Below are 27557 nucleotides of genomic sequence, written 5' to 3' on the forward strand. Positions count from 1 at the left end.
TTAAAGCGTGGGGGGATTTGTGTTTTTCTTTTTTTCTTTTTTTGCAGTATTTTTGTTTTTAAATAGTACTCCTTCCTTCTTTTTTTTAGAGTCAAATATTTCATTTTGAACTGTCTCTTAATAAGTGTTAATTTTGTAAAATTGTTGTTTTAGTGAGTAAAAATTCGTATGTTCTTTATTTTACTCCTAAAAGCAAATTCCATTTTGAAAAATTAATGAGTAAAAATGTAGTAATGATGTCTCTATAAAAAGTTAAAGGGAAAAATTAGAACTTTTAAAATATAAACATGATGTCGTTGTAAAAAGTTAAATTTACGAAGTGAGACTCTTACTAAAAAAGAATGGGGGGAGTAGCAACTTGATTGGATGTTTGTGAAATAGTAATTGATTATGCTTGAACTAGTAAGTAAGTAGCTTAGTACGACCATATGGTCCACACATCTACCATTTGTCAATAATCTCAAACTTCAAACCTTTCCGTGAAACTTAGGGTTCAACCATTTTGCAAGTTCATGAATTGGGAAATCCAAAATCCGCATATAGAATTCAGAATCGCCCCGGATATACGATGCATTTTGATACCCCTGCTGAAAACAACGAGCATGTGGTTTTCGAAAGTAACTATATGTATCAACTAATGCAATATTAGAAACCCGCAAGCTAATAATTGCAATACTTTCAGTTGTGAGTGACACGAGATTTACATAAATCTCCTGCGGAGTATTAAGTTTTAAAGCATTCAAACTAAATTTGGCAATAGAGAAATTCCACCTGAAATAGGACATACTGAGAGACAAGTAGCAAAAAAAGTTTAAACCATTATGCAAATGCAAATCAGGACTTCTTCACTGGGAACTTTCATTTGGCCTCAAGTACCCTACACCGGTACTCTCCCAAAGCCCAAATCGGAAAAATGTTTCTGTATGCAGCATAAGTTATCATGCAGTTCTTGTTGAAGACCCCCGTGATCTCCTGCAAGGAAAAGAAATGTTGGCTGAAAATCCCAAATGAAGCATTTGACCATTTTTTTCCCCCAAAAAAACGGGGAAAACATTATCAAGTACTTCCGCTTTTGATCATTTCTCTCACGAATTTTAATGCTATGAGATGTTTTCAAGACACTTTCACATTCTCGCTTCTACTTTCGCTCATGTACATGCACGTATATGACTTAGGGTCTGACTGACTTTACACTTTTTATCAGTTGACTATAAAAAGCATTTGGGTCAACATCTTTATTTAGCTGTACCAAGCTCAGAAAATGCAGAAAACGTTATCCGCTGTCACAAACAAAGGGTTCATAAAATTCTTTCCAATAAAGCAGGCTAGTTAGAAAGCATTGCAAAGTTACCGCCTGTGGGAAATCTCCATTCTCCATTTGAGAATTAATTAATAATTTTGCTGCACAGTGCAGTGGTGTTGGGTCTCTCTCGGTCTGTACCAAAATAAAAAGAAATATTAGCAACCTGAAATTGGTAAAGCAAATAAATGTACAAGACCTATTTACTCACCGAAAAACAAATTGATCACCAAAACAATTTGATTGAACCTCTCTCATAAACATGTCAAGCAACAGAATAAAAGGTGGAGGAATAGGATAGTTTGGCACGGATCATGCATGTTCCTAAGTTTACAATTCTCATTGGTCGGAATTGGATACATATATAGTCATCCTGGGATTAGTCCCCAGACAAGAAAGAGAAACTGAATCCTGCTAAAAGTTTTAAAACTATGTGGGCATGTTTACATTTAGAATCACTATGACAAAGATAACCTACAGTGATCTAAGACTCCCCATGGAATGTTGATAGGCGCGTAAATGTTCACATAAGCGCCCCTTGATTTATCCTTACTAAGTCCGTTTATATTGTTACTCCGGAGATTAATGCTTGATTTTTGTGTCATAGGTATTTGAAGGCTTATCATTTTAATGGACTTTATTATTGCAAAAATTGGGTCAACCGATCAACTCCATTGGGGTGATATATGGCCTACCAGGCCAGCATGTGGACTTGGGCTTGCAATCAAGTGTAAGTTGGCTGGACTAAGAAGAGAAACGAAAAGAAAAAGAATTGGCCCATGCCAATATTTCTCGGCAGTGGGCATGGCCCTCATGTTTGGAAAATAGGGCTGTGCTACCGAAGGTCGGTTACGACAACATATAAAAAGGTCGGCTACGACGAGATATAAAAAGACAACATGTACAACAAAGAGCGAGACTTTTTGCACGGATTACAGGAGTAAAACGAAGAACGGAAGCCGAGAACCGAGAATGGTGCAAAAACCATCTCTGGCGTTGGTTTACATGAGTGAACAGCAACAAAGAACTTTGATGTTCTCCTCTCCGATGTCCGGCTAAACTCGTTTCTAGGGTATAGATGAAACTCAATCTCTGAGTAATAATGTTTATATTTTGATTTAGTATTTTATTATTCGAATCGTGGTTGTATGACTTGAGGATTTATTTGCGGTATTAATTTTCTCTATCAAATCTTGTGTATGATTTTCTAGATTTTCATGCACGTTCATACAACAGTTCTTTATTGTTTTGTGATAGCTGAGTAAGATGGGTTATACTCCGTAAGACGCGCCGTGCTATTAGACGATCCGTGCCATAGAGACGGATCGTACTAGTAAGACGGTTCGTGCTAGGCGGCGATACCCCATGCTATTCGGTAATTCATAGAAATCTTTTGGCGATACCGTGAGGGCCCGCGAACCCTAACGATATCTGGATTGATTCGAATAATAAACATTTATCATCGTATAGAAATTGTTACAACGGGTTGAGTGGATTCGAAACCCTAGATTTTTTCTCTCATAAACTCTCGTTATTTCTTAATTGCATTAATTTACTTTAGCTTTTAATATTTTCGAAATCCAACAATCAAATCCCTTTTTCTGAATTAAGTTAGAAATTAATTAGAACAACTACAATTTAGCCTTCGTAATCCCTGAGGACGATACTCGGAGTACTTACCGCTATCTTTTAGGTAGTAGTAATTATTCTATTTTATTAATTATTTTTGGTACGAAAACGACTCGACCAAATGTCAATGCCAATGGAATATCAATCACTCACTTTTTCCACAAGCAGTACTTTTAACACACAACCTACTGATGGCGATGAAGCTAGAGCCTATTACAAAGAGATGAAGCCCTCACAATAAGTGGCAGAACCAAAAATTAATAAAGCAGCACATATCAATCATAATAGTGATTTTTTCTTCATGACACAGAGTAATAAATTTCCGTTATCTTACCGTATGGTAAACAGAAGGGAGTGTATTTATCACTCTAAAGAAAAGCTAATAATTATCAACACACACGGGCAAAGGGGCAAAGGGAATCTTGTGCAACTTTTTGGGGGCGCTATAATGCAGGGGATCTTGTTTATTTGCACAAAAAAAGAAAGTGCAAATTAGCACTATACGACAACCCTACCAGATATCAACATTCACGGGATAGTTAAAATTCGCCACGTCAGCTTTTGATTATCTATTCAGAGGGTTGTTAAAGTTAGCAATGTGAAGTCCCACATTGTTACTTTTGATTATTCAAATGCCCAAATTTGATTATTGGTTAGGAGGTTGCTAACTTTGATTATTACAATGTGAGCACTTTTTTAAGCACACATCGTTAACTTTAGCAATTTTTTGATTTTGATTATTACATTGTGGATGCTCTAACAAATTTTATACACGGCTACCAAACTTTATACAACTATGTCAGGGTATTTGGTAATTCTCAAATTCAGCTTGCGTCTTTCCCTGGTCACAAAGCAATCCTATTTTAACATTAACGGAAGTACTACAGAGACGTGGGTACCTGGCCAGCACAAATGAGAGCCAGCATAGCCCATGCAGTATGTACTATATGAGACCTGTTTCCCTCTAGATTAGAATACACCTGCACAGAAAGCATCAAATGAATTCTTGCTGCACAAATAAAATTCGAAGACAGAGTAGTAGCCTGGGCAACAGTAACCCAGTGTTTCACCCAATGTGCTTGTATTAAAATATAGCCCTAGCTTCTTAGGAATCATTGTACCATATTAGTTAGCACTTCGAGCCACCTCTGTATTGACATTAAAATATAATAAACGTGTTCATATCACCTCAAAAACAATGTAATGAAATGTACTTCACATCATACTCTCATGACTGTAATGCACAAAGTTTGTAGAATTGGAGAAGTGGGTATAATCTATGTTGGAAAAGATAAGTGGGTATCATCCTAGAGCAAGAAAATAAAACAAAATTACCTTCCACATTTCCTTTCTCCCTCTCTCTGGTGGTGTTGGTGGATGGAATCTACACGGAGCCTCTTCCATGTCTTTTTATTTTAAGTTTATTGTCTACTGCACCCATGAATCGGGGATAGGTGTAAGTGTCCCTTATTTGCAATTTTCAATGGTCAAAATTTAGGAAGGAAAAATTCATTGAGATGTACAGAGATGACAACTGCAAAATTTCACGAGAGCATGTCCGTGAATAGATCCACCACATGAACCCACTTTCCTATTTGTATCGTGTTCTATCAAGTGCCACAGTTTCAGACCCAGCATGCCTTGCCCTGCTCTATGACTTACCTTCTATTTCATTTGTCAATTTATTTATTTAGCTCTGCAGTTGTAATTTTAGTAGCTCCACAAAAGAGCTCATCACTTCATCTCATTGGGGAAGTCACCTTCAGTGAACATCAAAAAATCACCACACTTTATCTATTCATATTTTTTAGCCTTATCTTTTGCAAATTTAAATCAACACATGAAAAAGAAAAAAGCTAAATGAATTGGAATTGTTATGCTACATCTTACATCAGTACATGTTAAACAGAGTCCAATTGTATTTACCATACATTATAAACGAATACAAGACACAAATCTTAAGGAACCAACCTTGTTCTGACTTGAAAGGTAACTCTCTCCCCAACCACCAGAAACAACCTGTTTGGATAATAGAAAATCGCAAGCCTTACGGATGCTAGAACAGCTATGGTAGTTCTTTCCAGCAGCCACCAACCCTTGTATCCCAAACCATGCACCATAGGTGAAGCAAACTCCCCAAGAGCCATACCTATTTAGAAACAATATACATATCTTTATACTTTAGATGGTGAACGCATTGGATGTTTCCTCAAAAGCACTGACTACTAATTAACAAGCAAATAGATAACGAACCATGAGCCATCTGGTGCTTGTATCTTTTCAATGAACAAAGCAGCTCTTTCAATACAGCTTTCAATTTCTTCCCTCCGATGCCTGGGGTATAATTTCTTAAACAATGCCAAAGCTTGAATTGCAGCTGAGGTACATTCAACATAGCTGCAAATAGTTGTAGATGGTTATAAATCATAACCATCGGTATAAATTCAGATATGGAAATGATTACTGTAAAGGAGCTGATATCTTACGGGTAATCAACAACAATGTCACCAAATGTTTCAGCAGGGTTGAACAACTGAAAACAATAAAACAAAGAATCTATGATGTTTCCCCTTGTGGAAAAGCAGTAAAAGTGGTAGAAATTGAGTGGCAATATTATTATCTCTAAACTGGTCGCAATAGAACCTCACACGGTACTAAAAAACCAATTTTATGACTCTTCCTGATCCTGACATGTATTTCTTTGTCTTTCCTTTTATTACTGTACAGAAGCTAGCATAAGATTAACATTGATTAGTAAGTGACAGTTTCTTTCTTGAGGACAAGCAACAATTTGGTTGGAAGAATGACCAGTTGACGATAGATAAACTAATTCACTCAGAAGAAAGAGATGATGTTATGGAAAGCATGATATTCGATTTTCTAAGAAGGTTCAAGAATTGATGAAGGCTACCTCCAACCAACTGTAAGATCTAGTGAGTTCATATGTTGCGAAGCCACCATCACTGTTCTGTACAGGTACAAGAAGAGCTTATTAGAGATTAAATCAAGTTTTACTACTTTAGAACCACGTAGAGGGGAATAAAACTTGAACAAGAAAATGCACGTCATGGGATGAAGCAGCTACAATTATGAAAGAATTTGCAGAATGAAGTCACAAGTTATTTGCTGGCACTGAACAGAAACAAACATGTACATGTGCATAGTTCAGCTACATGTATGATGTATGTACAAGAGAGACAAAGTACAAGCATTCGGAAAACAACCATTGATTTTTGCAAACCAACAGTTTTCTGAAGCAAGGACCACGTGAACGAGCTACATTTTCCTTTGAACGGGTGACATATTGTGCATACAGATGCTCTGGACTATCAATGAAGTATGATAATGTGCACATAAATTGAATTGGGTCTCTAGGCTTGCCCTCTCTGATGTCATTTGGCTTTCATTTGGGGGCATGGTTCTGCAGCAAAACAGGTATAAGGGGGCCATTGTTTTAATGGTATTCTGAGAGGAGCCACTTTGTGCATATTGCCAAAGGTTAGGTCTGTCTCCAATACTCCCCCGCCCATACCCTCAATGATTGGGGACTACATGGTTTCTGTTATTGTTGTTGTTGTGTAGTGTAATTGAACCAAAATAAAAGGCCCATTGTAAGATCCTATACCAACTTATTCAGCTCAAAGCTGAAGTGCAAACAAATTCGCCAATCGCAAAGATTTATACACTAAAACTGGATGCAATAAAGCTAGATAAACCAAGCTACACCGCAGTCTGAAGAAGCTTTTACTATGAAACTGCTCGTGGGTTTCCTTGTTCCTTTTGATCTTTGTAATTCCCGTTCAAAGATTAACAAAAATTTAATCTTTTGCCGTTAAAAAATAATAATAATGAAACTACTCATGGAATCACAAAGCTTAAAAACAACATACATAGACTATTGAAATCAAATCCTAAACCTGATAAAACAGTTACTAATGGGGTACGACGACATTTTTCCCAAAATCGAGCTTCCTGACCCCAGACTCATCCCACTTCATTCCAACGGTTTAGAACCAACTGTTTACACTCCTATCAGCCGAAGAAAATAAAATTCATTAGTTGCTTAAGGATCTTATCAGAATCTCTCAAAAGTTTAGTTGTTGCAATACGATTACCATAATCTTCCTTTCCTTTTTTTAGTTGGTTTACAAAGAGAAACTTCGGAGGTAATTTGTCTTCAAGGAATTGAGAGACTCCAAACCTTCTTGCCGTGGAGCTTTCACACAATTCCTCCAGATATAACAAACACTTTCTGAACCACCGAACATATTTATTTAGCAAAAGGAGGGACAGGTGCACTTAACATGATGACATCCAGGTAAAACAACTGAAGTTTCATTCTACTTGTTTATAGCACAATCAAATTATTTCAAAGCTGCTCACAAATTAAGCAAAATGAATGGTGCACATACCCTTTCTAAATAAAAACACTAAATTACTAAAATTTTAAATAAATACCTCACTGAGGAATGCATTGACACATAACCTCAAATGAGTTCTTTAAGTAAGTTAAAATGACCGAGTTACCTGTAGAGAGAGAGTGACATTTACAGCATTGTATAACCGCTTTGCATCAAGTGGCTCGCCAACAATAGCTGGTGAAAGTTTTGATAGTAGGAGAGCAGCCTGAATACGACATAGAAATTAAGTTGCAACGATGAGAATAACCTCGCAATTTTTTTACATGTGATAGATATTACTTTCAACCCTTCAGCAGTGCAATCAGAGATGGGCCATCCATGATCTGCAGTCGAGAAAGGCCAAGCCCCTTTTGAAATGTGGCGGTACCAGAACTTGAGGTTTCCTGGGCAATCATCTAAAACCTTTAAAGCAAAGAGAAGGGAGCCAATAAAAATAGGGTCAATCTAAGCATGAAAATTCAAATATTAAAACATTGTGGCAAATTTGACAATAGGAATTAATAAACAAGAGAAGCACCTGTGTGTCTTTTATGTAGTCATGTGCTTTCTCAAGAGTTGGACCATATTCCTCAGCAAGGTTTGTTGAAATAATTGCTTGAGTAGCAAAAGCAGTGTCCCACAACTGACTTCCATTGTAACCCTACACTCAATTCCTACATTTTCAATAGAGTGAACAAAGTTTCCACTACGTAGAAGAAATGAGAACAACCACATGACCCCTTCCACTAACAATGTCGCTCCCTGATTGTAACCGGCCATCGCCTCCCCACTTTTTTAGGGAGCAAAGGCGACACTTTCAAAATCTTTAGTGGACCAAAAAACTACTACATGGTCATATAATAGAAAGACGAATCAGTTAACTGAGAATAATTACTTAAATGGGGTATATCACTATCTCAAGACCTGCATTTTCATGCCGTCTTCAGCAAGCCACAAATAATCATAGAGTCTTGGAATGTGTAACTTGAAGGCCTCTGAATTTGGATCTTCCACCCAACAGCAAAGCATATTTAGCACCTGAATTTCGAATTCCAGATTAGAGAGTCAAACATAGCACCCAGGTAAGGGTGGCAATGCGAGTCTTTATTCTCATTTTAGATTGAAAAACTAAAGAGGAAATGCAGAGTTTCGAAAAGTACACAGAAACAAGAAAATTGAGATAAAATTATGTAGTGTTTTCTAGAAAGGAGAAGGAAGAGAATGACATTGTGATATCTTGCAGAAAATTTTAGGGAGCATATAAGCAGAGTGAAAGAATAAATTCTATTCAGACATCAAGGCACTAACAAATAGGGGTTTAAGGATTCCTGATTGTGAACCTGCAAAGTGGTTCTCCTTAATAAGTTAACATGGACCAGCAAATCGGAGATAGAGGAAACTTATGATATTCAATAGGAGACTAAATTTCTGCAATATTTTGGGCAGACTTCTTAACAGATGGAAATTTCAATACGGGAAAGATCAATATGATACGGAATAAAAACCTTGTTAACAGGCCCGATGCATATGTAGCGAGTATTCTCATCTTCATAATGTATGTGCTCCATCACCATACGAACAGCTTTTTCTCTCAACCTTTTCGCAGGCCAATGCAATAAAACTGGTTCCACAACTTTATCAAGGGATGCCCAAAGTACATCTTGTACCAGAGGGTGAGGGTAGTACAAATCTTCCTGCATGAAAACGTAAATTCTGGTCACCTAGGAAGGAACAAACTGAAAGAACCGAGCAAACACTGACAAGAAAAATGTATGTCTGTTATCAGGCTATGCTATCAATCTGTATAACATGAGAAAGGTGCAGTTCATGCAGTCAACAACGTTTGATCTTATCTTGTCAAAAATGCCTAATCCAAACAAAGGGGACCACATTCCATGTTTTCGTATGGCAATAGCAACAAAATCCCTACCCACAGCTAAAACTGTTGGAACTTTAAAAGGCTTACTGAAAGGGAAATCCATTGTCCCTGCACTTGATAGGACCCATCTAACAAGGCAGTATTAAATCATCCATCAGTTTCAGCTGTGAGACAACCCTTCCCTTGTGCTGCTGACATCAACCACTTATGAGTCAATGTTCGAACTCCTAAACAGATTAACTTCTCAAGTATGAAGAGCTAAACATTTAGGAACCAAAATTTAGAGTATTCACAATCCAGCCATAGAAATAGGGATAGCAATGCTGGCTACCAAAAAACATGAGCTAACCAATCCGATATTATTTAGAACCTCAGATCGAACTACACTGTACACACAAACCATTTCGTTACTAACTTACTCAGGAAAGTACGAAAAAAGAAACATGGTCCTTGACTGTGCCAATAAAACAGAAAGCAATCAGAAAATAAATTCTATCGTTTTGTCCATTCAAACCTTTTACAATGGGTTAGACCTTGATTATATTTTATTAGGATAGGATCACTTACTGTCACTTCCTTTTATTCATTGCTAGCATTCTTGCATCAGACATCTACAGCCTCCTTCATGACAAATTCGAGTTAGACAAACTAATTCCAGCGGCTCACGTTTGAAATCCTTGTTTTCACCGCTATTTTGATTGTGTAGCTGAAGATTTTGGAGAACAAATAAAGGACTTCCAAGAAATATGCAACCTGTATGCACGTAATCACATACCAAGTAGAATCTAAAATCTTGGTGTTCACCTACAATATTTGAACTCTGCCTTGTCTTTTTAGGATTTGTTTCAACTTTCAAGGGCTTTAGTCCTCTGCGCTATTTGTTTTCTCTTCTACAAAACCTCTCATCTATCAAACAAAATATATAGCACATATTTACGAACATCGACAGCTTAAAAAATGTATAAGATCCTCTCTTTTTATTCAACAGGTAGAGATTTTTTTAAGATCATAGCTTTTGATAGAGATGAATACCAACCTTTGCACATTGGTTGCGTGCTTGATTCCAATTTATTTCATGATAAGGGATGGCGTACAGCTCCTTTCTCAAGGCCGTAATCTCTGGCGTGATTGGACCAACAAACCTCTTCCCGTATAGGTAAGACATGGGTAAATAAACCATTCGACAGTGACACCATAACCGTCCTGCATGATTAGGAAAGGGCTTCATTTCCTTGGACAGGACAGCAAATAGGATAAGTTGAATATTTTAAGCAGCATGCAAAAGTTAACATAACCCAAGAACTATTTTAATTCACTAAAGTAATCAACTTAAAATTCACTTGTCATATTTCATTCCCCTAAAGACAAAGCACCAGTTCCCTGAAAAATAAACTACCATAGAGAGATGTTCATTTAAGAAAAGTTAGTAATATTTAGAAAACATTAATGTTTCCAAAATCTAAAGGCTTAAGTTGTAAACCTGAATCTGCACAATACATGGAATATCACCAGGAGCGATAATATGTAGTTACACGTGTACCAATGTATATTAATTGTTGTTCGAGGGAGAAATACAAATGTTTAGGGTTTGTTAATTAACCCTACCCCACATAACATTAATATATATGTACATATATATAATGAGAGAGTTGCAATATAAGAAATACTAAAATACCCTCATTATGTTCTAACATGAATGACAAAATATATATGTGATCTGTAACACTAAGTCCATATCTTAGTAGTAGGATACTTCTAAAATGGGTGTGCTACCAAGATGGGAGCTCGAATCAGCGCTCCCAAGATGGGAGTTTGAGGAAGCTCACTCCCCTCGAGATGGGAGCTCGCTCCTAACAAAGATGGAAGCTTATCGAGCCGTTAAGGCAGTTATTCTCTTACTTTTAAGGGAGTTATGCCATTGTGGAAATAAGAATATAGAAATGTCAAGAAGTTTTGCAGATTGAAAATATGTAACTTCCAATATTTACCCTTTAAGATCAGGGAAATTCTCAATAAGTATCACTTTTTCTTCAATGGTTAAGTTATTTAAAGATATTCCTTACGAGGACTTTATAACCTATAAACGCTCCTTAGGCACTCCCGACCTTAGGAGTTTCTAGCTGCCTCTGCTCCCCGGCATCCACTTCCGCTCCTGATCTTACTTCGTGCTACTAAGGTCCACATATATGACAATCTAACAACAATGTAAATATTAAGTATTGCCAGAACAGCCAAAAGCAGCACAATGAATGTACTAGTGAAGCACACGGGGATATTGAAAAACTAATGACTCATCTGTCTATCAGAAGATTCAGAACATATCAGAAAAATGAGGAGAATGGGGGATTTCTACTGTAATCAAAATGCCAAGCTTCGGGAATTGTCGTCTTAAACCTGTAATACAGTATCCCTATATCCTCAAAAGTGTTCCTATTCCTCCTCCAACCCAATATTTAGATATTCGGCAATCCAACATTTCCATCCAAGCTTGCGGATGTTTTCCTACCACAGACACAAGCCGACAACCATATAACTAAGGTTCAAGAACAGTAGAAAGCATCGCCCTTGTATAATACAAAGGTAAAACATTAAAAAGGGATTTTACAAGACCAAATTCTCTTCCAATGGAAATGGAACCTGCACTCTAATAGCAAACAGTGAACCTCCACTTCTGTAGGCATACTACCAAAACACGTCTTCCATGTCCCTTAAACAAAAGAACCAAGATACCCTCTCGAAGAACCTGTTCAGAGCCTCCGTAGACTCGAGCATCCTTCAAACTCCAAACTCATACTTGTCAGCAGGGCAGAACCAAGATTCTTATTCAATGGGGGCAGGGGAAATAATCTAATCTCTTCCAAAGGAACAATCCAAAAGCCAGTTTTCTTAAACTGATGATTAATATATTTTCTCATTTCATATATCTACTAGTAAAATACAAAAGTTGTTGATGAGTTTTCATATTTTGAGAGGTGGGGAGGAGATGGGAGAGAGAGAGAGAGAGAGAGAGAGAGAGAGAGAGAGAGAGAGAGAGAGAGAGAGAGAGAGAGAGAGAGAGATCTGAACTATGTGAATCATGACGTAAATATGAGACTGGCAAAACCTAGAGTAATAGAAGAGACCAAATAGGTGATGAAGGCAAAAATAAAATAAAAATAACCATTGTGATGGTGCAAAGCCACAATTTCTTGGGGTACTTCGTAAAAACGATTTTAAAACTACATAATCTAAGTGCTATTTTCCATAAGTAAATGGGGTGAACTGACCCCATTCTGTAACATGCCTCCACTTTTGCTCCTCGGATCCTAGCAGATACGCTCCGACACATCCTAAATGTATCCACATGTTGAACTTAAATTTTCCTTTTTCTAAGAAGTATCCAAAACTCTTCGGATACTCTAATTCTCTTATAAATACGGATAGATAAAAAGTATTTCTCTGATTCTCTGGTCACTACTTGAAGCAAAATCCTTCTTTGCCGTATTTTTCAAACAGAAAAACCAGAACTACTTCATAAATGTGTCTCATGTGGAAATGAGTGTAGCCATACTTAATCGACTGACCAATAGATCTTAAACTGGTCTCTAAACCCAAAACTAGTTTATCAATGTTTTTGTTTGGTAAATAGTTTCACATCAATGCTGAACTTCATGTAATACGATTCTGAAGTTACAGAAAAAGATCTACTTAAATATCTCCTGGTCGTATCCATTATTTCTAGACTTTCTTTCTCGACATATCTGTATCATATTGGATTTGTAACACATAGCTTATTCCTGCTTCATAGATAACATTTACTTAGATTCATGGTCTAGCTTCCATGTTGAAAACTCACTAGAATTCCTTGTTTAAGTCTGTTTTGGCTTATTGACTAGAATTCCTATTCCAAGTCGGTATAGGTTTATTTTCAGTGCTTCCCTATAAATAGGGACCTTGAGGGGTTCCTATGTCCTTGGGATATTATGGTGGAGTTCTTCATTCCTTTTGTTGTTGGGGCTGGATACTAGGGTTTTCGAGTATCTCTTTGGGTTCCACCAAGTGTTTGTGTCTTCCTTTGGGTTCTACCAAAAATTTGTCCCTGAATATCATTTGTTGCTCCGTTGAGGTTTACGGGCATAGCCGACTCTTTGTATTTTCTCCTCGTTCATAGTGAATCCTCTCTCTCTCTCTCTTTGCTCGTGGAGTACGTTCTTGCTTTATGCTTGAGAGGAACCACGTAAATTGTTGTGTCCTTGTTTTGATCGCTTGTTGGTTTGTTTGTTCTCTACTTCGTGGCTGTCATGACATTCCATTACCAAAATGAAAATTTCATCCTTGTTCATTCATTGTTTTGATCCATGAGAAAGTGTACAGGTCTTCTTTTTCAAGAAAAGAAAAACTCGAAAGATTTACATTATACGAATGCACAAATGGTTCCTAACCTGGATGGACGGGGAGAGCATAAGGTAAAAGCCATAACTCAGGGGGCATGGGATTATTTCCAGACCATTCAAATACTCCAAGGACCTGTACCATCAAGGAATGCAGAAAGAATAAAGCATATGCCGAGGAGTACCGCAAAAACTGTAACTTGAGCACTTCAGAATTCAGGACTCAACTGAAAGCCACATTTTCCCCCATGATGTTATTGCAGTGGCACCACCATGGTCCAGAATCCACTTATGCCCTTCCTCCATTGCCCCTTGCCCATCATTCACACCTTCGCCGAGCAATCTCAAAGTAATATAGCTCAACACAGTACCAAACATGGTGCTGGGCCCTTCTATGTGTAAGCCCCAACCACCATCTCTGTTCTATAATTACATGTTTCAAAAATTCAAAAAAATTAGCTTCTAACACTGACAAGTAACAAATACTAGGATAAACTGCCACAAAGTGCTACTGAATATCTCGAATCAGAACCGATTGATATCAAACCATCCTTGCCTGGTGATTGTAAAGATAACGGCACATCTCGTATTTATGTTCTTTAGATAGGACTGCATTCAGTGCCCCCGTAACAGAGAGGGTAATAACCTATGCATCAATGAGCAACAGTGTCACAATTGCATAGATATGTACGATAAACTACGAATATTTGCAGTGACGAATATAGCAAATTGCTGTTGAAATCCAATTTCAATTGATGGCATGGCAAGAATATTAGCAAGGTAAATCATCACTTACCAGGCCAGGCATTAGAAACATAGGACCTCCATAATCTCCGGGCCAGTGTCCATCACGAGCCTGGAGAGTTGAGTGAAAACTAAGAGCCCGTCGTAATGTAGCCATTACTTGATCCTCTGTAATATCTTCAGTATCTGTTACTTTGACTTGTGGTAAGACTATCCTGGTTGGATTATCCTTGTTAAACTACATATTCGGAAAAGGAAAATAAATTTAGTGCAAGTTAGTGGATAAGCTTAAAAAAGGACTCAATTTAATTATAATACTCGTTCCATCCCTTTGTTTCCCCCAATTTGTTTTACAATAAATCCTGCATTTTCTAAATAACTCTTCAAAAAAATTCTTGAGTTGAAAGAACTGATGATGTGTGTTTTTGAGTTCATTTGATACATATACACCCACATAGTATTGACATTTATATACACGTATATATCTATCAAATTAGGAGAAACTTTGGTCTCATTTGGAGGATCTGAATAATTCCTTTTGCAGGCCCCATGTGCAGTTTGATCCGGTACTTATAGCTGCATAATTTTGTCACTGTCTTTTTTTCTACTTCCTTTATTTTCAACACAATAACATAAAAACAGACTATGTTTACAACAATACTAGTGAGGCACAAAGCACCCCCACCTTAGGGTATGCTCAATCGTGAAATGTTATGTCTAGTGAATGTTATAACAGGGAACACTTAAAAGTAAGTGACTGAAAATGCTATGTGTCATACGGTAAAGATTTTATGCCGTTTTTAAATCAATGTTACGCCATATTGTAGGTCAGGTGTGGGTTTTGGTTACACTTTCTTGTGGTTATAGTGAAAGTCAACGGGAATATGAATCCTAGACAAGGTTAGGGTACCTTAGTATTTACCCAACACTCAAACACACACTTGTGGTGGCCTCACGCATGTTTATGAAAAGTGTGTGCAAGTGTGATGCAGATACCGAGTCATATAATGGAGTATTAAAAAGAACATACTGCAGGTATCAAACTTACTACCTCCGTCCCCATTTCCCCCTGTGTCGGTCTTCTTCTTTTTTGTACATTTTTTTTGCAAAATATTGTCGTTATATAAAAAAGAATGGACAAAAGTCGACGAGTATACTCTTTTATCCTTCCTTTTTAAAATTAATTTCTAGCAACAAGAAAATATATTGGTAATGATGATATGTTACTGAAACACTTATTAGAAGGTAAAAAGAGAAAGGTCTTTGGTTGGTTGCCAATAAGCTAAAGAAAATGACAAAAACACCCATACTTCAATACGTTTCTTTATCTTTTCAATGCAATTTCGAACACTTCTATAATTTTTGACATATTTCAATACAATTTTCCGACCTTAGAAAAAGACAGCCCTGCAATGATGATGTTTTTTTTTTTTACAATAATGATGATGTTTGTTTAATAAGTTGAAATTCGTCTTTGTGCGAATTGAAATCATCCTTGACGGAGACAGGTAGAGTATTATACTTTATAGATAATGCACACACCGAAGATGTCAAGATAGACGTCCAGTCCATTATTTTAAGAGAGACAACAATCCTTTCCATTCAAACTAATTGGCGCCAGCTAAGATGAATAATCTAGAGAGAGAGAGGAGAGAATCGCAAACCTGAATACGCATGAGGAGATCGGCGCTTTGCTTATGGCGGAACCGATTCTTTCGGAACTCCTCGCGAGCGTTCTCGACCTCCTCTAGATCCTCTGGCGATCCGAGATCGGGATCGAACTCCCAGTGCTGCCTCCCCGTGTGACCGTTCAGCGTCCGAAGCCACGGACTCCCTCCCTCCCCGATCTTCAGCTTCCACATTCTCCACTACAAAAACCACACCACCAAAAACACACAAGAACACGCAATATGAAACAGCGCTGGTTGGAAATCCAGCCTCTGAGTTAAGGATTGTGAGAGAGAGAGAGAGAGAGAGAGAGAGAGAGAGAATGTCCGTGATGGACGGTATCAGAGTAGTGTGTAGGACTGGGAGTGTTTGCATGTAGAGAGAGAGAGAGAGAGAGAGAGAGAGAGAGTCGTGTTGTAATTTTTGTTGGATGTGCTGGAGTGGGCCTGCTGCTCGGGCTGAGCTCCCGTCCAGTGATAATCCCCATCTGGTTCAGTTTGAGCCATTTGTGGACCTGCCCTGGCTTAAAACAACGATCGAAACCGTTCAAATTTTAGAACTTGTCAAGACCAATGACCACATCATAAAATTATGTTAATCGAACATCGTTTGATATCATTTTGAAATGGATTAAGTTTCTGATATTTGTGTCCAATAGGTTGCAATCACGTGTTGCACACATTTTTGTAAACAAAAATAACATGTCTCGTAAAGTAAGAAATAAGTACTTAAAAAATTAGAAGCTTAGCAAAGCGGGGCCTTAGAAATCAAATCAAATGGTACAATGCAACATTTGGCGTGGTCGATGTTCTTGGCGAGGTTTAACATTAGACTGGATGAGAGCCAAAGGCTTGTTTCTTTATGAGATTTTTTCTTGTTTTGTCCTTATTTAATTTTTTTTCATTTATTAATTATGTGTTAAACTTTTGTGAATTATTAATTTATTTAAACGAGAGGAATTGAAAAAGTAAAAATTTCCTCTTTTTACCCGAATACTTTAGAAATATCCAAAAAAAAAAGTCTAAAAAATTGGCTTTCGGGGCTTTATCTTGAATATTTTTAACAATACTTGGGTAAAAATTATAAATTTTTATTTTTTTTATTTATCAAGACAAATCAATAATTTACAAAAGTTAGTAAAAAAAATTAATTAAAAAAAATAAGGAAAAAAAAAACCCCTTAATGGAACAAGGCCTGAATCACGCTCCAGAAGACGGATAGGGGAACATGGTGGTGTGTTGGATATAAATGTATGTGCATGCATAATACAGTAGTCACAATGAGTGGACCCAAAAAAAGTTACTACTAAAAGATAAAAACAAGAAAGAGTGGTCCCACTTGATGAAAGAGACTTTACACGATAATAATAGGAGAAATGATTTTCACGTGCAAATTGATTTTGACACTCCAGTTTTTAGTCCATGACACTTCATTTCGTGATATGAAAAAACAAAATTAAAAGTGAAATACCAAAATCGCATCACATTCTTATTATGATTATAGCACGTAATAATTTGTATTTTAGTAAAAAAAAAATACACATAAAATCTTCACTAAAAAGAATAAGAAATGAAGTGCTATAATAAAAAAAGAAAGTGTAGAAATTATTTATCTAATAATAGCAATAAATTACAAATGGAATGTTATGAGACGATTCTCATGATCTTAAATTCTTTACCCAAAAAAGATACAAATTCAGTAAAAATGAAAAAAAAAAAAAACAGTGTCTCGAGGTCGAGAAAAGTCAACCAAAAGCGCCCTAATTTGAGGCAGATGTAAGATTCATCTCTATGTTTTCCACCAAATGTTGGTTGACTATCATGGATAGAGAGACGTTGTTAGTGGGGAGGGTGAATGGTAGTAGAACCGTAGATCCCAAGGTTTGGCTTCAAGTGCTATCAACTCCTTTAGAGCTATTAGTTGTTTGTCCGATTGTTAAACTTAAGGTCTCAGAATTAGTTGAGATGCGTGCAAGTTGGTTCTGACAGTAGAGAGGGTTGGGTTTGGGTTGTGTGGAAAAGAAGAACTGAGGAGATATAATTTTGTGATTAGAAAGCAAAATGAGGGCAATTTTTTACCATTAACAGATTAACTTGTTAGTTGTTACATTCAAACTGAGTCTCAAAAGCAGCACATATATGTACACAGAAATGAGAAAACGAAACAATCATGCTAGCATGCAGGGGCGGCTCCACTACGGTTTGAGGGGGTTCAAGCGAATTCCTTTGGGTTCAAAAAATGTACTGTATTAAAATTTTGTATATTTTTTCATATAATTTGATATTTCTTTTCTATTGTTGGCACTGAATCAGTCATGCAAAACAGAGTAAAAGAAAATTTACTAAAATTTGTGAGTAAATAAATCATATAGCTCAACAAAATAAAATAAATTAGGCTTCATACTTTTCAAGCAAAGTAAATTTTTTTTAGTGTTTTGTATGCAAAATTTTTTGTATACATTTATGATTTATCACTACTAAGTTAAAATCTTACAGCAGCCGCGGCCAGCACGATAGACGTTCTATGATATGATACGAATTAATCTACAGACATCTTTCCACGTACGCCACAACCTCCGATCATAGGCTACCTTAAATGGGAAAGCTCTTCCAACGCCACTCTGTAATTTATTAGTCCAACACCGGAAGTAAACCTAGCTAGTACTACGTAGAATCATGTGAGGATCAAAACAACAAAATTAATTACTTGCCTATATTAACCGCTGCCCTAATATTGGAGTATTTATCTTCTATTAACTTCTTCAAGTTTCAAATCGGATTGAGTAACCAAGGTTGGTGTAGTTGGTTGTCTCATGTCCTCTCAGTGGAGGCCTGAGTTTGAGTCCCACGAGGGGAGAGTTTGGGGTTCAGGGCTATCGACAGCCTCTGAACTTTCTGTTGATTAACATACTAACTCACCATTAACCTCCGCTGATGTATAAAGGTGTGACCAAGCTAGGAACGCTTAGGGTTGGGAATTTCTTGTGTTAACTCAAACCCAACATGAAGTTAGAGATATTGGGTCAACTACTTTTTCAAACGAACATGTAGATAGCACAACCCGACAACACAAAAAACTAAGGAATAATTACAGGCCGGACTTGAGTAACTTGATAAAAACATGGGCAAATTTCACTTACCTCCCCTGAGGTTTCTGACAATTACAGACACCTCCCCTCAGGTTACTGAAATTGCACTTACCTCCCCTCTGGTTTAGTTGTCGGTTGCAGTTCCGCCCATCCGTTTGTTTGACGTAACGGAAAAGCAATAAAGGTGATGATGTCAGCATAAAGACAGTTTTCCATGACAAATCTACCCTTGGCTCAACTTTGAGAAATTATTCGTTGCCCGGACACTGCTTTCTCTCAAAAATTAAGTGTTCTAAATTACAATTCGTTTGAATGGGTGAGAAGATTTTATTTTATTTATCATTTAATTCTAAAGGGTCATAATTAAATTTTGACCTTAGGGCTCTCGTTGATTAATCCTAAGAAAATCGTAGAATCAAATATTTTTTAGGACTAACCAACGAGAGCTCTGGAGTCAAAATTTAATTATGACCCTTTAGAATTAAATGATCAGAAAAATAAAATCTTCTCACCCATTCAAACGGATTGAAATTTGAAATACTTAATTTTTCAATCTGCAGTTTATATATTAAAAAATATGATTAAAAAATTAAATGTTCCAAATTTCAATTCGTTTGAACCGATAGAAAGATTTTTGTTTTCTGATCATTTTATCCTAAATGGTCATAATTAAATTTTGACTATAGGGCTCTCGTTGATTAACCCTAAGAAAATCGTAGAATCAAATATTTCTTAGGACTAACCAACGAGAGCTATGGAGTCAAAATTTAATTATGATCCTTTAGAATTAAATGATCAGAAAAATAAAATCTTCTCACCCATTCAAACGGATTGAAATTTGGAACACTTAATTTTTCAACCTGCAGTTTATATATTAAAAAATATGGTTAAAAAATTAAGTGTTCCAAATTTCAATTCGTTTGAACCGATAGAAAGATTTTAGTTTTCTGATCATTTTATCCTAAATGGTCATAATTAAATTTTGACTATAGGGCTCTCGTTGATTAACCCTAAGAAAATCGTAGAATCAAATATCTCTTAGGACTAACCAACAAGAATCCTATAGTCAAAATTTAATTATGACCCTTTAGAATTAAATGATCATAAACATAAAATCTTCCCACCCATTCAAACGAATTGAAATTCGAAACACTTAATTTATTTTCGTTAAATTTGGTTAAGTGTTCCAAATTTCAATCTGTTTGAATGGGTGAGAAGATTTTATTTTTTTTATCATTTAATTCTGAAGGGTCATAATCAAATTTTGACTCTCGGCTCTCAATGGTTAGTCCTAAGAGATATTTGATTCTACGATTTTCTTAGGGTTAATCAACGAGAGCCCTATAGTCAAAATTTAATTATGACCCTTTAGAATTAAATGATAAATAAAATAAAATCTTCTCACCCATTCAAACGGATTGTAATTTGGAACACTTGATTTTAGAGAGAAAGATGTGTCCAGAGAGAGAAGAAGCGTGTGTCAGTGGGGCAAAAACAAGAGTTCTGAAAAAAAAATGGACTGAAACAGAGTTTTCTACGAAAAGTTTTAAGCGAAACAAAAATAGCCCAAAAATGATTCAAAGGCTCGTTTGGAGGCCCAAACGGTCTCAGAAAGCTAAAAAACACGCGGCACATGTAAACTTTTCCCTTACACATCACAACCCTACACTACACGTGGTGGGTAGGTAGCTAAAACACTGTATACTTTTCCCTTTTATTTTTTGTATTTTCTTTATTCTTCCCTGTTCTTTTATCCGGCTTTCTTTATTCAGTATAATACCATAGGCAAATAAGTATTTTTGCTTCCCCCGTTAGGTTCTGTTACTTGCTAACCCTGACAGGGGAGGTAAGTGCAATTTCAGTAACCTGAGAGGAGGTGTCTGTAATTGTTAGAAACCTCAGGGGAGGTAAGTGAAATTTGCCCTAAAAACATCGATAACTGTTTAATTTTTTTGTCAACCCGTTAATCCGAAATGACATAACTTGAAATTGGCTCGTAGGACACGAGACGACGGGGCGAGGACAACTATATGCCATGTGCTATTGTTCGTTAGTCTACAGAACTAAACTTGCTATTGGAAATCACTTATCCAATAGCAAATGACATGGATGAGGTTAAAATAAAGTGGGAAATAAACTCAAGCACACCTCATATACCTACGCAAAAGTTTCATAATTAGATGGTTGTTTTTTATTGGGCGCTCAATTTAGGAAAACAAACTAGTGACCCAGTTAATTTCAAAGCTAGAAGGGTTGTAGGGGTGATTCTACATTGAACCCAAAAATAATGTCTCTAAACCCATTTTCCTCTCCAACCCAATTGTATACTTGCCCTTGTATATTCCTAAACGAGTCCTGCTATAGGGACCGACGGGTCCCTTACCGAAATCGTACCGACGGTCTCGCCAGGCCGTCTCCGACCACAAAAATTTTATAAAAAAAAAACGAGGGGGCCCACGCTGAAATCAACGGCATCCGATGTGTGTAGGGTGCTTGATCCAAACACTCTATTTTTCGTGTATATATGTACGGTGGCTGAAAACGGCCCGGCGAGACTGTCAATACGATTTCGGTAAGAGACCCGTCGGTCCCTACAGGTTTTCTCTTCCTAAACTTCCCTCGTTTGTGGGCCTTGATCAATTGGGCCTTGATCAACTGTGTTAAACTCTGAACTATTTGGGTTTGGGTCAAAATGCTACGCGTGTGAATTTTCTAAGCTTAACATTAATGAATTGAAGAATTCTAAATGAATTGAATCTAGAACAATTATAGGTGGTGGTGATCGTGACAGACTGACAGTGGAGTGGCGGGGTAAGTTTAGAGAAGAACACTCGTACTCAGCTGAGGAGATTCAAACTCCTGACCTCTTAGTGAGATGCAAAAGTGCTGATCAGAACAAAACATTGAATGAGGCCTTTTTTTTGGACAGAGGGAGCGTGCTGTGCAGCTTCGTGCTGCACAGCGTGCTGCACGGCCTCCGGCGAGGCTTTTCCGGCATCGGTCCGACGATCGAAGACGTTCACCGCGTAGAGTTCGTCGAGTTCTACATGTGGACCAAAAATCAGCTCGATCAAATATCGTTAAGGGCCTCATCCGAACATATATAACTTGAAAAAAAATGAATCCTAATGGATACGAAACACTGGATCAAAACTACTAAATCCATTTTTTTCAAGTTATATATGTTCGGATTAGGACCTTAACGATATTTGATCGAGCTGATTTTTGGTGCACACGTAGAACTCGACGAGCTCTACGCGGTGAACGTCTCCGATCGTCGGACTGATGCCGGAAAAGCCTCGCCGGAGGCCGTGCAGCACGCTGTGCAGCACGAAGCTGCACAGCACGCTCCCTCTGTCCCTTTTTTTTGGTACAAAATTACTTAATAGTTTCCCTGATCTAGGGAAGCATTCAAAAGGTGCCTAAAATTAATTTCCAATCATGATGCAATATCAAATTGCACACAACGATTTTGAGTCTTCTATTTGCGGTTGGGGCCATTTCTCATATAAAAACTGATGTAATTTAATTGGACTTATAGACTTTGATAAAAATCTTGAGGCTTAAAGCATTTGCATTAGTGGCATTATGATAGGTCGGGCCTCGATATGACATCACATTGCCATTTCTTTTAAAATTTCCACCATCCAAATTGAGTTCAATCAATTTGTTTATTTAATTTATCCTTGTTCTTAGTAAACTATTTTCGCTCATTTTTGGTGAAAATATTTCTCTACAGTTCAACCCGACGAGAGGAAGAAAAAAAAAATCGATTGAACTTAAAAGAAGTCAAGAAAAATTAGTCCAAAATATCTGTTTTAGATTATTTTTTACATTTTAGATTCTCTCATCAAGAAGAATGGGTAATCGAGGAAAATTTTGACGCAAAATTAATATAAATTTTAAACTTAAAAAATAAAATATAGGACAAATGCAGCCAAACAGTCGCAAGATTTGGACAAAAAACCAAATCCCAACAGAAACTCTGTTGCCTAAAAAACGGTTATAAACTGCCTCCGCCCTTTGCTCCTCTGTTTTGTCCTGTGCCACCCCCACAATTTCAAACGCTGTCACTTGAACTCCAGCCCAGTTCCATACGCTGCCTCAGCGGTGGTTGGTCTTTCCCTGCCAGGTGCCGCCACAGCCACCACCAGGCCTAACTCCGCCCCCACCGCCGATGGCAGCCTAGCCACCGTCGCTGCTCACTATTCCATACTTGCACTCATTCGACAATCATGACATTTCATTGTTCGAAGTTATTCTCATGTTGGACGAAATCCCCAGTCTAAATCCTGTCGAATCCCCGTTATTAGCACAACCCGATGATCCAGTACCTGTAAATCCAGTCGGTACCGGTACACTTAATTCTACCGGTACTTGTAAATCTAGTTGGAATTTTTTCCCTAAAAAAAAAGAAAATTAAATAGGCATCCTATATGTAGATCTTATTTAGGTGCCCATCTTAATGAGTTTAAATACTTATGTCTTCATCCTTAAATTGGTTGAATGACCAATTTTGCCCTTATTTAATTTCTTCATTAATTAACTCTCTCTCTCCCTTCAAATTTAATGTCTATCCAAACACATTCTCTCTCTCAAATCTCGGAGAATACATAGCCGGAGAAGTCAGAAGTCTCGTTTCTCTCAAACACGTACTCATAATGGGCAAATTTCACTGACCTCCCCTGAGGTTTCTGACACGAACAGAAACCTCTCCTGAGGTTTCTGAAATAACACTGCCCTCCCCTTTTTTACCTGGAAATACCAAGGGACCCCCCTTTCCGTTAATTGGGCGTTAGAAAACGGATGGAAAAGATTATTTCTCTCTCCACCCACTACTAAAACTAAACTAAATTCCCAACCAAACAAAACCATGTCATTGTACTACATTTTTTACAATACCTATACTATCCTCACAAGACTCTTTACTCCTCTTATTTATAAAATATAAAATACAAACATCACTACACTTTGTACCCGTTTCACTTTGAAATTTTGTTCTTATTTAAAAGGACTCACATTTGTTAATCTTCTATCAAATTTTTGTGAATTATTAGTTCATCTCGATAAGAGGAATTGAAAAAGTAAAAAATTAAGACTTTTTCCAAATATTTTGAGAAATTCAATATTTTGGGTAAAAATAATAATTTGTACTCTTTTAATTCCTCTTGTTGAGATAAGCCAATAATCCACAAAAATTTAACGCAAAACTTGCAAATACGAAAAAATTCAAATATGAACAAAAATCAAAAAGCCTAAAAATCCTACAAACAAACCCCGTAAAAATCAAAAGGCCTAAAAATCCCACCAACAAGCCCGTACCCTCCATTGCCAATAGTTTGTTTTTTGGTTTTTACTGGATTTGTTTGTGAAATTTTTAGGCTTTTTAGTTTTTGTTCATATTCGAATTTTTTTCATGCGGACTTGTTTGTGGGATTTTTAGGCTTTTTTATTTTTGTCCATATTTGAATTTTTTTTTGTATTTACTAGTTTTGTGTTAATTTTTGTGGATCATTGGTTTGTCTCAACGAGAGGAATCAAAAGAATATAAAATTATTACTTTTATCCAAAATATTGAATTTCTTAAAATATTTGGTAAAAGTCTTAATTTTTTACTTTTTCAATTCCTCTTATCGAAACGAACGAATAATTCAAAAAAGTTTGATAGAAAATTAGCAAATGTGAGTCTTTTTAAATAAGGACAAAATCTCAAAGTGAAACGGGTACAAAGTGTAGTGATTTTTGTATTTTATATTTTATAAATAAGAGGGGTAAAGAGTCTGGTGAGGATAGTATAGGTATTGTAAAAAATATAGTACAATGACATCGGTTTTGTTTGGTTGGGAGTTTAGTTTAGTTTTAGTAGTGGGTGGAGAGAGAAATAATCTTTTCCATCCGTTTTCTAACGTCCAATTAATGGAGAGGGGGATCCCTTGGTATTTTCAGGTAAAGGAGGGGAGGGCAGTGTTATTTCAGAAACTTCAGGGAAGGTTTCTGTTCGTGTCAGAAACCTCAGGGGAGGTCAGTGAAATTTGCCCTACTCTCATAATCTAGTAAGGGGTCCCCCATTACTCCCTCTTCCTCTCTGCTCTTTTCTTTGTCAATCCCCGTACATTCCAACATGAATCAAAGCAATAATGCACCGAAGAAAACAACTCCTCTTGACCCCATCACCACCACCACCACCACACGTGCACGCACGTTTCAAATCGAAGCCATGGATTGGATTTGTGTTTCGACGACCCACTTCCGTCCGACCGCGACCCACCCCGTTTGTCCCACTCCGCACCCGCGGCGACCTACCACTTCGAACCACTCCAGATTTGGGTTTCAAGTCGACGGCGGCGCATCCGGGTTGTTAAAAAAATAGTCGACAGCAACGTTCTAAAATAGCATTGTAGTCATTGATCTTGGAGAAGAGTCAATTTTTTGTTTCATTGAAATTTAGAAACGAGAGTGGACGACATCAAAACAGTCATGAATGATCGAGATTCTAAGGTTGAGTCACATCGCTTCTGTCCTCTTAATCGCAGCCGTTACCGGATTGCGTTGCTGGAATATCAATTTTAGGTATTATATTTTTCGATTTTTGTCATGTTTGTGAATTGATGATGTTTTGTTCATCTACCTCGATTGAAACCTACACTTCTCAAAACTTGTCACATTTTTTGATTTTTGTCATGTTTTTTATTTGATGATGTTTTGTTCATCTACCTCGATTGAAACCTACACTTTTCAAAACTTGTCATGTTTTCTGATTTTTGTAATATTTTTTATTTGATCATGTTTTGTTCATCTACCTTGATCGAAATCTACACTTCTCGAAATTTGCCATGTTTTTCGATTTTGTCATATTTTTTAATTGATCTTGTCTTGTTCATCTACCTCGATCAGGTTTCGCCATGTTTTGTGAATTGGTCATGTTTTGTTATATTTTTCGGCTTACACATTCGTTTTTGTAAGAGTAATATTTTCTTTTTAGATTTTTGGGGAATGAAAATAAGAGAGAGAAGATTAGGAGAGAGAAAAAATTCAAAAGATTAGGTGAGAGAAATGTTTGAAAGAGGAGAGAGAATTGAGATAATTAGAAAAGAGAGAGAGAGAGAGAGAGAGAGAGATAGAGAGAGATATTTAGAAAAATCTGGAGAGATAAAGAGTAATTTAGGATTTAATTGAATTTGAGGATGGAAAGATAAGTATTTAAACACATTAGGATGATCACCTAAATAAGTAGAGTAAAAAGGATGACTAATTAAGTTCCCCTAAAAAAAATGTATGGGTAGAATTGGTTTGATCAGTCATGCTGCTCTTGAGAACCGGTTTGTTTCTGGTGATTGGACTATTCGAAGCCAGTACTACCAAATGTTGGAGTAAGAGCATCCGCAATGGTAATAGTCAAAACCAATAATCAAAATGTGCCACGTCAGCATTTGATTATCCATTTAGTTCATAATCAAACTTAACAACTTCTACCTCCACATTGGTTATTTTTGCATCCCTACCAAAAAAAAACCCCACAATACAAAATGCACATTTGTCTAATCACAAACGAATTTCAATTATGCACCCGACCACACCAAATTATTCCTCTCGATGAGACGATTCCAATGTGGAATGTTTTTGAGTTATTGAGTTTTGAGTTTGGTTATTAAGTTTGGTTATTGAGTTTTGGTTATTGATAAAAGTTGTTAAGTTTGGTTATGGAATGGGTGAAAGTTGATTATTTACCAAAAGATTTGTAATTTTGCTTATTATAATTTTGGGGTGTTTTTTGAACATTGTTGTTAAGTTTGATTATCCAAACTCATTTGCTTATTACAATGTGGATGCTCTAAGTTTGAAAAATTTGTCAATCCAGTTTCCTTCTATTTATTAATTAAAACTCTTATCCCCAAGTGGCTTTGCAAATTGCAGTGAAGTCGAGTCTCCTATTGTAGTTTAGAAGAAACTGACAGTGAAGTCGGAAAAACATTTTTTGATCTGTGAAAGTCAGTATACTCCCGACATCCTATCTCCGGCACCTAAGTCCAATCTTGATGTAGCTGGGCCAAAGGCTCCTTGGCAAGTCGGAAAAACTTTACACAAAAGTGTCTAATGTGGTGTGACAGCTGTATCGCGTTTATATATCCTAATAAATGATAGGGCACATCTAAAAGATGTTCACCATTACAATTAATTCACAAGTGCCAGCAAACATTCATGGATAAAAGTTTATGGGATTGTAGTGTATTTTTTCCACAGTACAATGTCACGTTCTCTTTTCTTTTTTATTTTTTCGCATTTTTATGTTTTTGGTACTACTACTTTTCACTCAATTCACGGATGAGATCACATAACCGAAGAACACATTTGCCCTCGTCGTAGTAGAGCATGATGCGAACACGTCGGCGGTCATAACGTACATGCCCCAATTGAAAATGCAAAAGAAAAATGATCAAAAAGACTATTTTGGTGTGCTGGTTTTGATGCAGTTTCTCCA

General features: G+C 36.8%; 1 protein-coding gene and 1 non-coding gene across 3 annotated transcripts; one reads left to right on the plus strand and one right to left on the minus strand.

Annotated features, from left to right (window-relative positions):
• Positions 1-645: 645 nt before the first annotated feature.
• Positions 646-16340, minus strand: LOC131306105 (cycloartenol Synthase-like). Of its 2 annotated transcripts, none has more exons than XM_058332444.1 (18): positions 15987-16340; positions 14375-14560; positions 14135-14224; positions 13807-14001; positions 13630-13714; positions 10245-10411; positions 8835-9023; positions 8254-8367; positions 7868-7990; positions 7630-7752; positions 7457-7555; positions 5841-5897; positions 5416-5462; positions 5183-5326; positions 4901-5078; positions 3829-3909; positions 1352-1435; positions 646-972 (listed from the first exon to the last, which is right to left on the minus strand). In XM_058332444.1, exons 1-18 carry the CDS (start codon positions 16182-16184, stop codon positions 859-861), a joined length of 2274 nt encoding a protein of 757 aa, XP_058188427.1. In that variant the 5' UTR covers positions 16185-16340; the 3' UTR covers positions 646-858. The 2 variants fall into 2 exon arrangements, 1 of the variants encoding a protein (XP_058188427.1); XR_009193670.1 differs by lacking the exon at positions 646-972 and adding an exon at positions 4265-4360 and having other exon boundaries at positions 1418-1435; positions 15987-16338.
• LOC131308724 (small nucleolar RNA snoR100) lies at positions 6256-6363 on the plus strand. Its single transcript, XR_009194546.1, has one exon. It is a non-coding gene; the product is annotated as a small nucleolar RNA snoR100 (small nucleolar RNA).
• Positions 16341-27557: the final 11217 nt, after the last annotated feature.

The sequence above is a fragment of the Rhododendron vialii genome, chromosome 1a, assembly GCF_030253575.1.
Source record: "Rhododendron vialii isolate Sample 1 chromosome 1a, ASM3025357v1".
NCBI classification, from domain to species: Eukaryota; Viridiplantae; Streptophyta; class Magnoliopsida; order Ericales; family Ericaceae; genus Rhododendron; species Rhododendron vialii.

Bases quoted from the DNA above. Each gene is read 5' to 3' on its own strand.
- LOC131306105 (XM_058332444.1), bottom strand. From the start codon at position 16,184: ATGTGGAAGCTGAAGATCGGGGAGGGAGGGAGTCCGTGGCTTCGGACG. The intron at 7,556-7,629 runs GTAATATCTATC...TGTCGTATTCAG, and splicing joins GCACTGCTGAAGGGTTGAAA to GCTGCTCTCCTACTATCAAA. The intron at 5,079-5,182 runs GTTCGTTATCTA...GTTTCTAAATAG, and splicing joins CAAGCACCAGATGGCTCATG to GTATGGCTCTTGGGGAGTTT.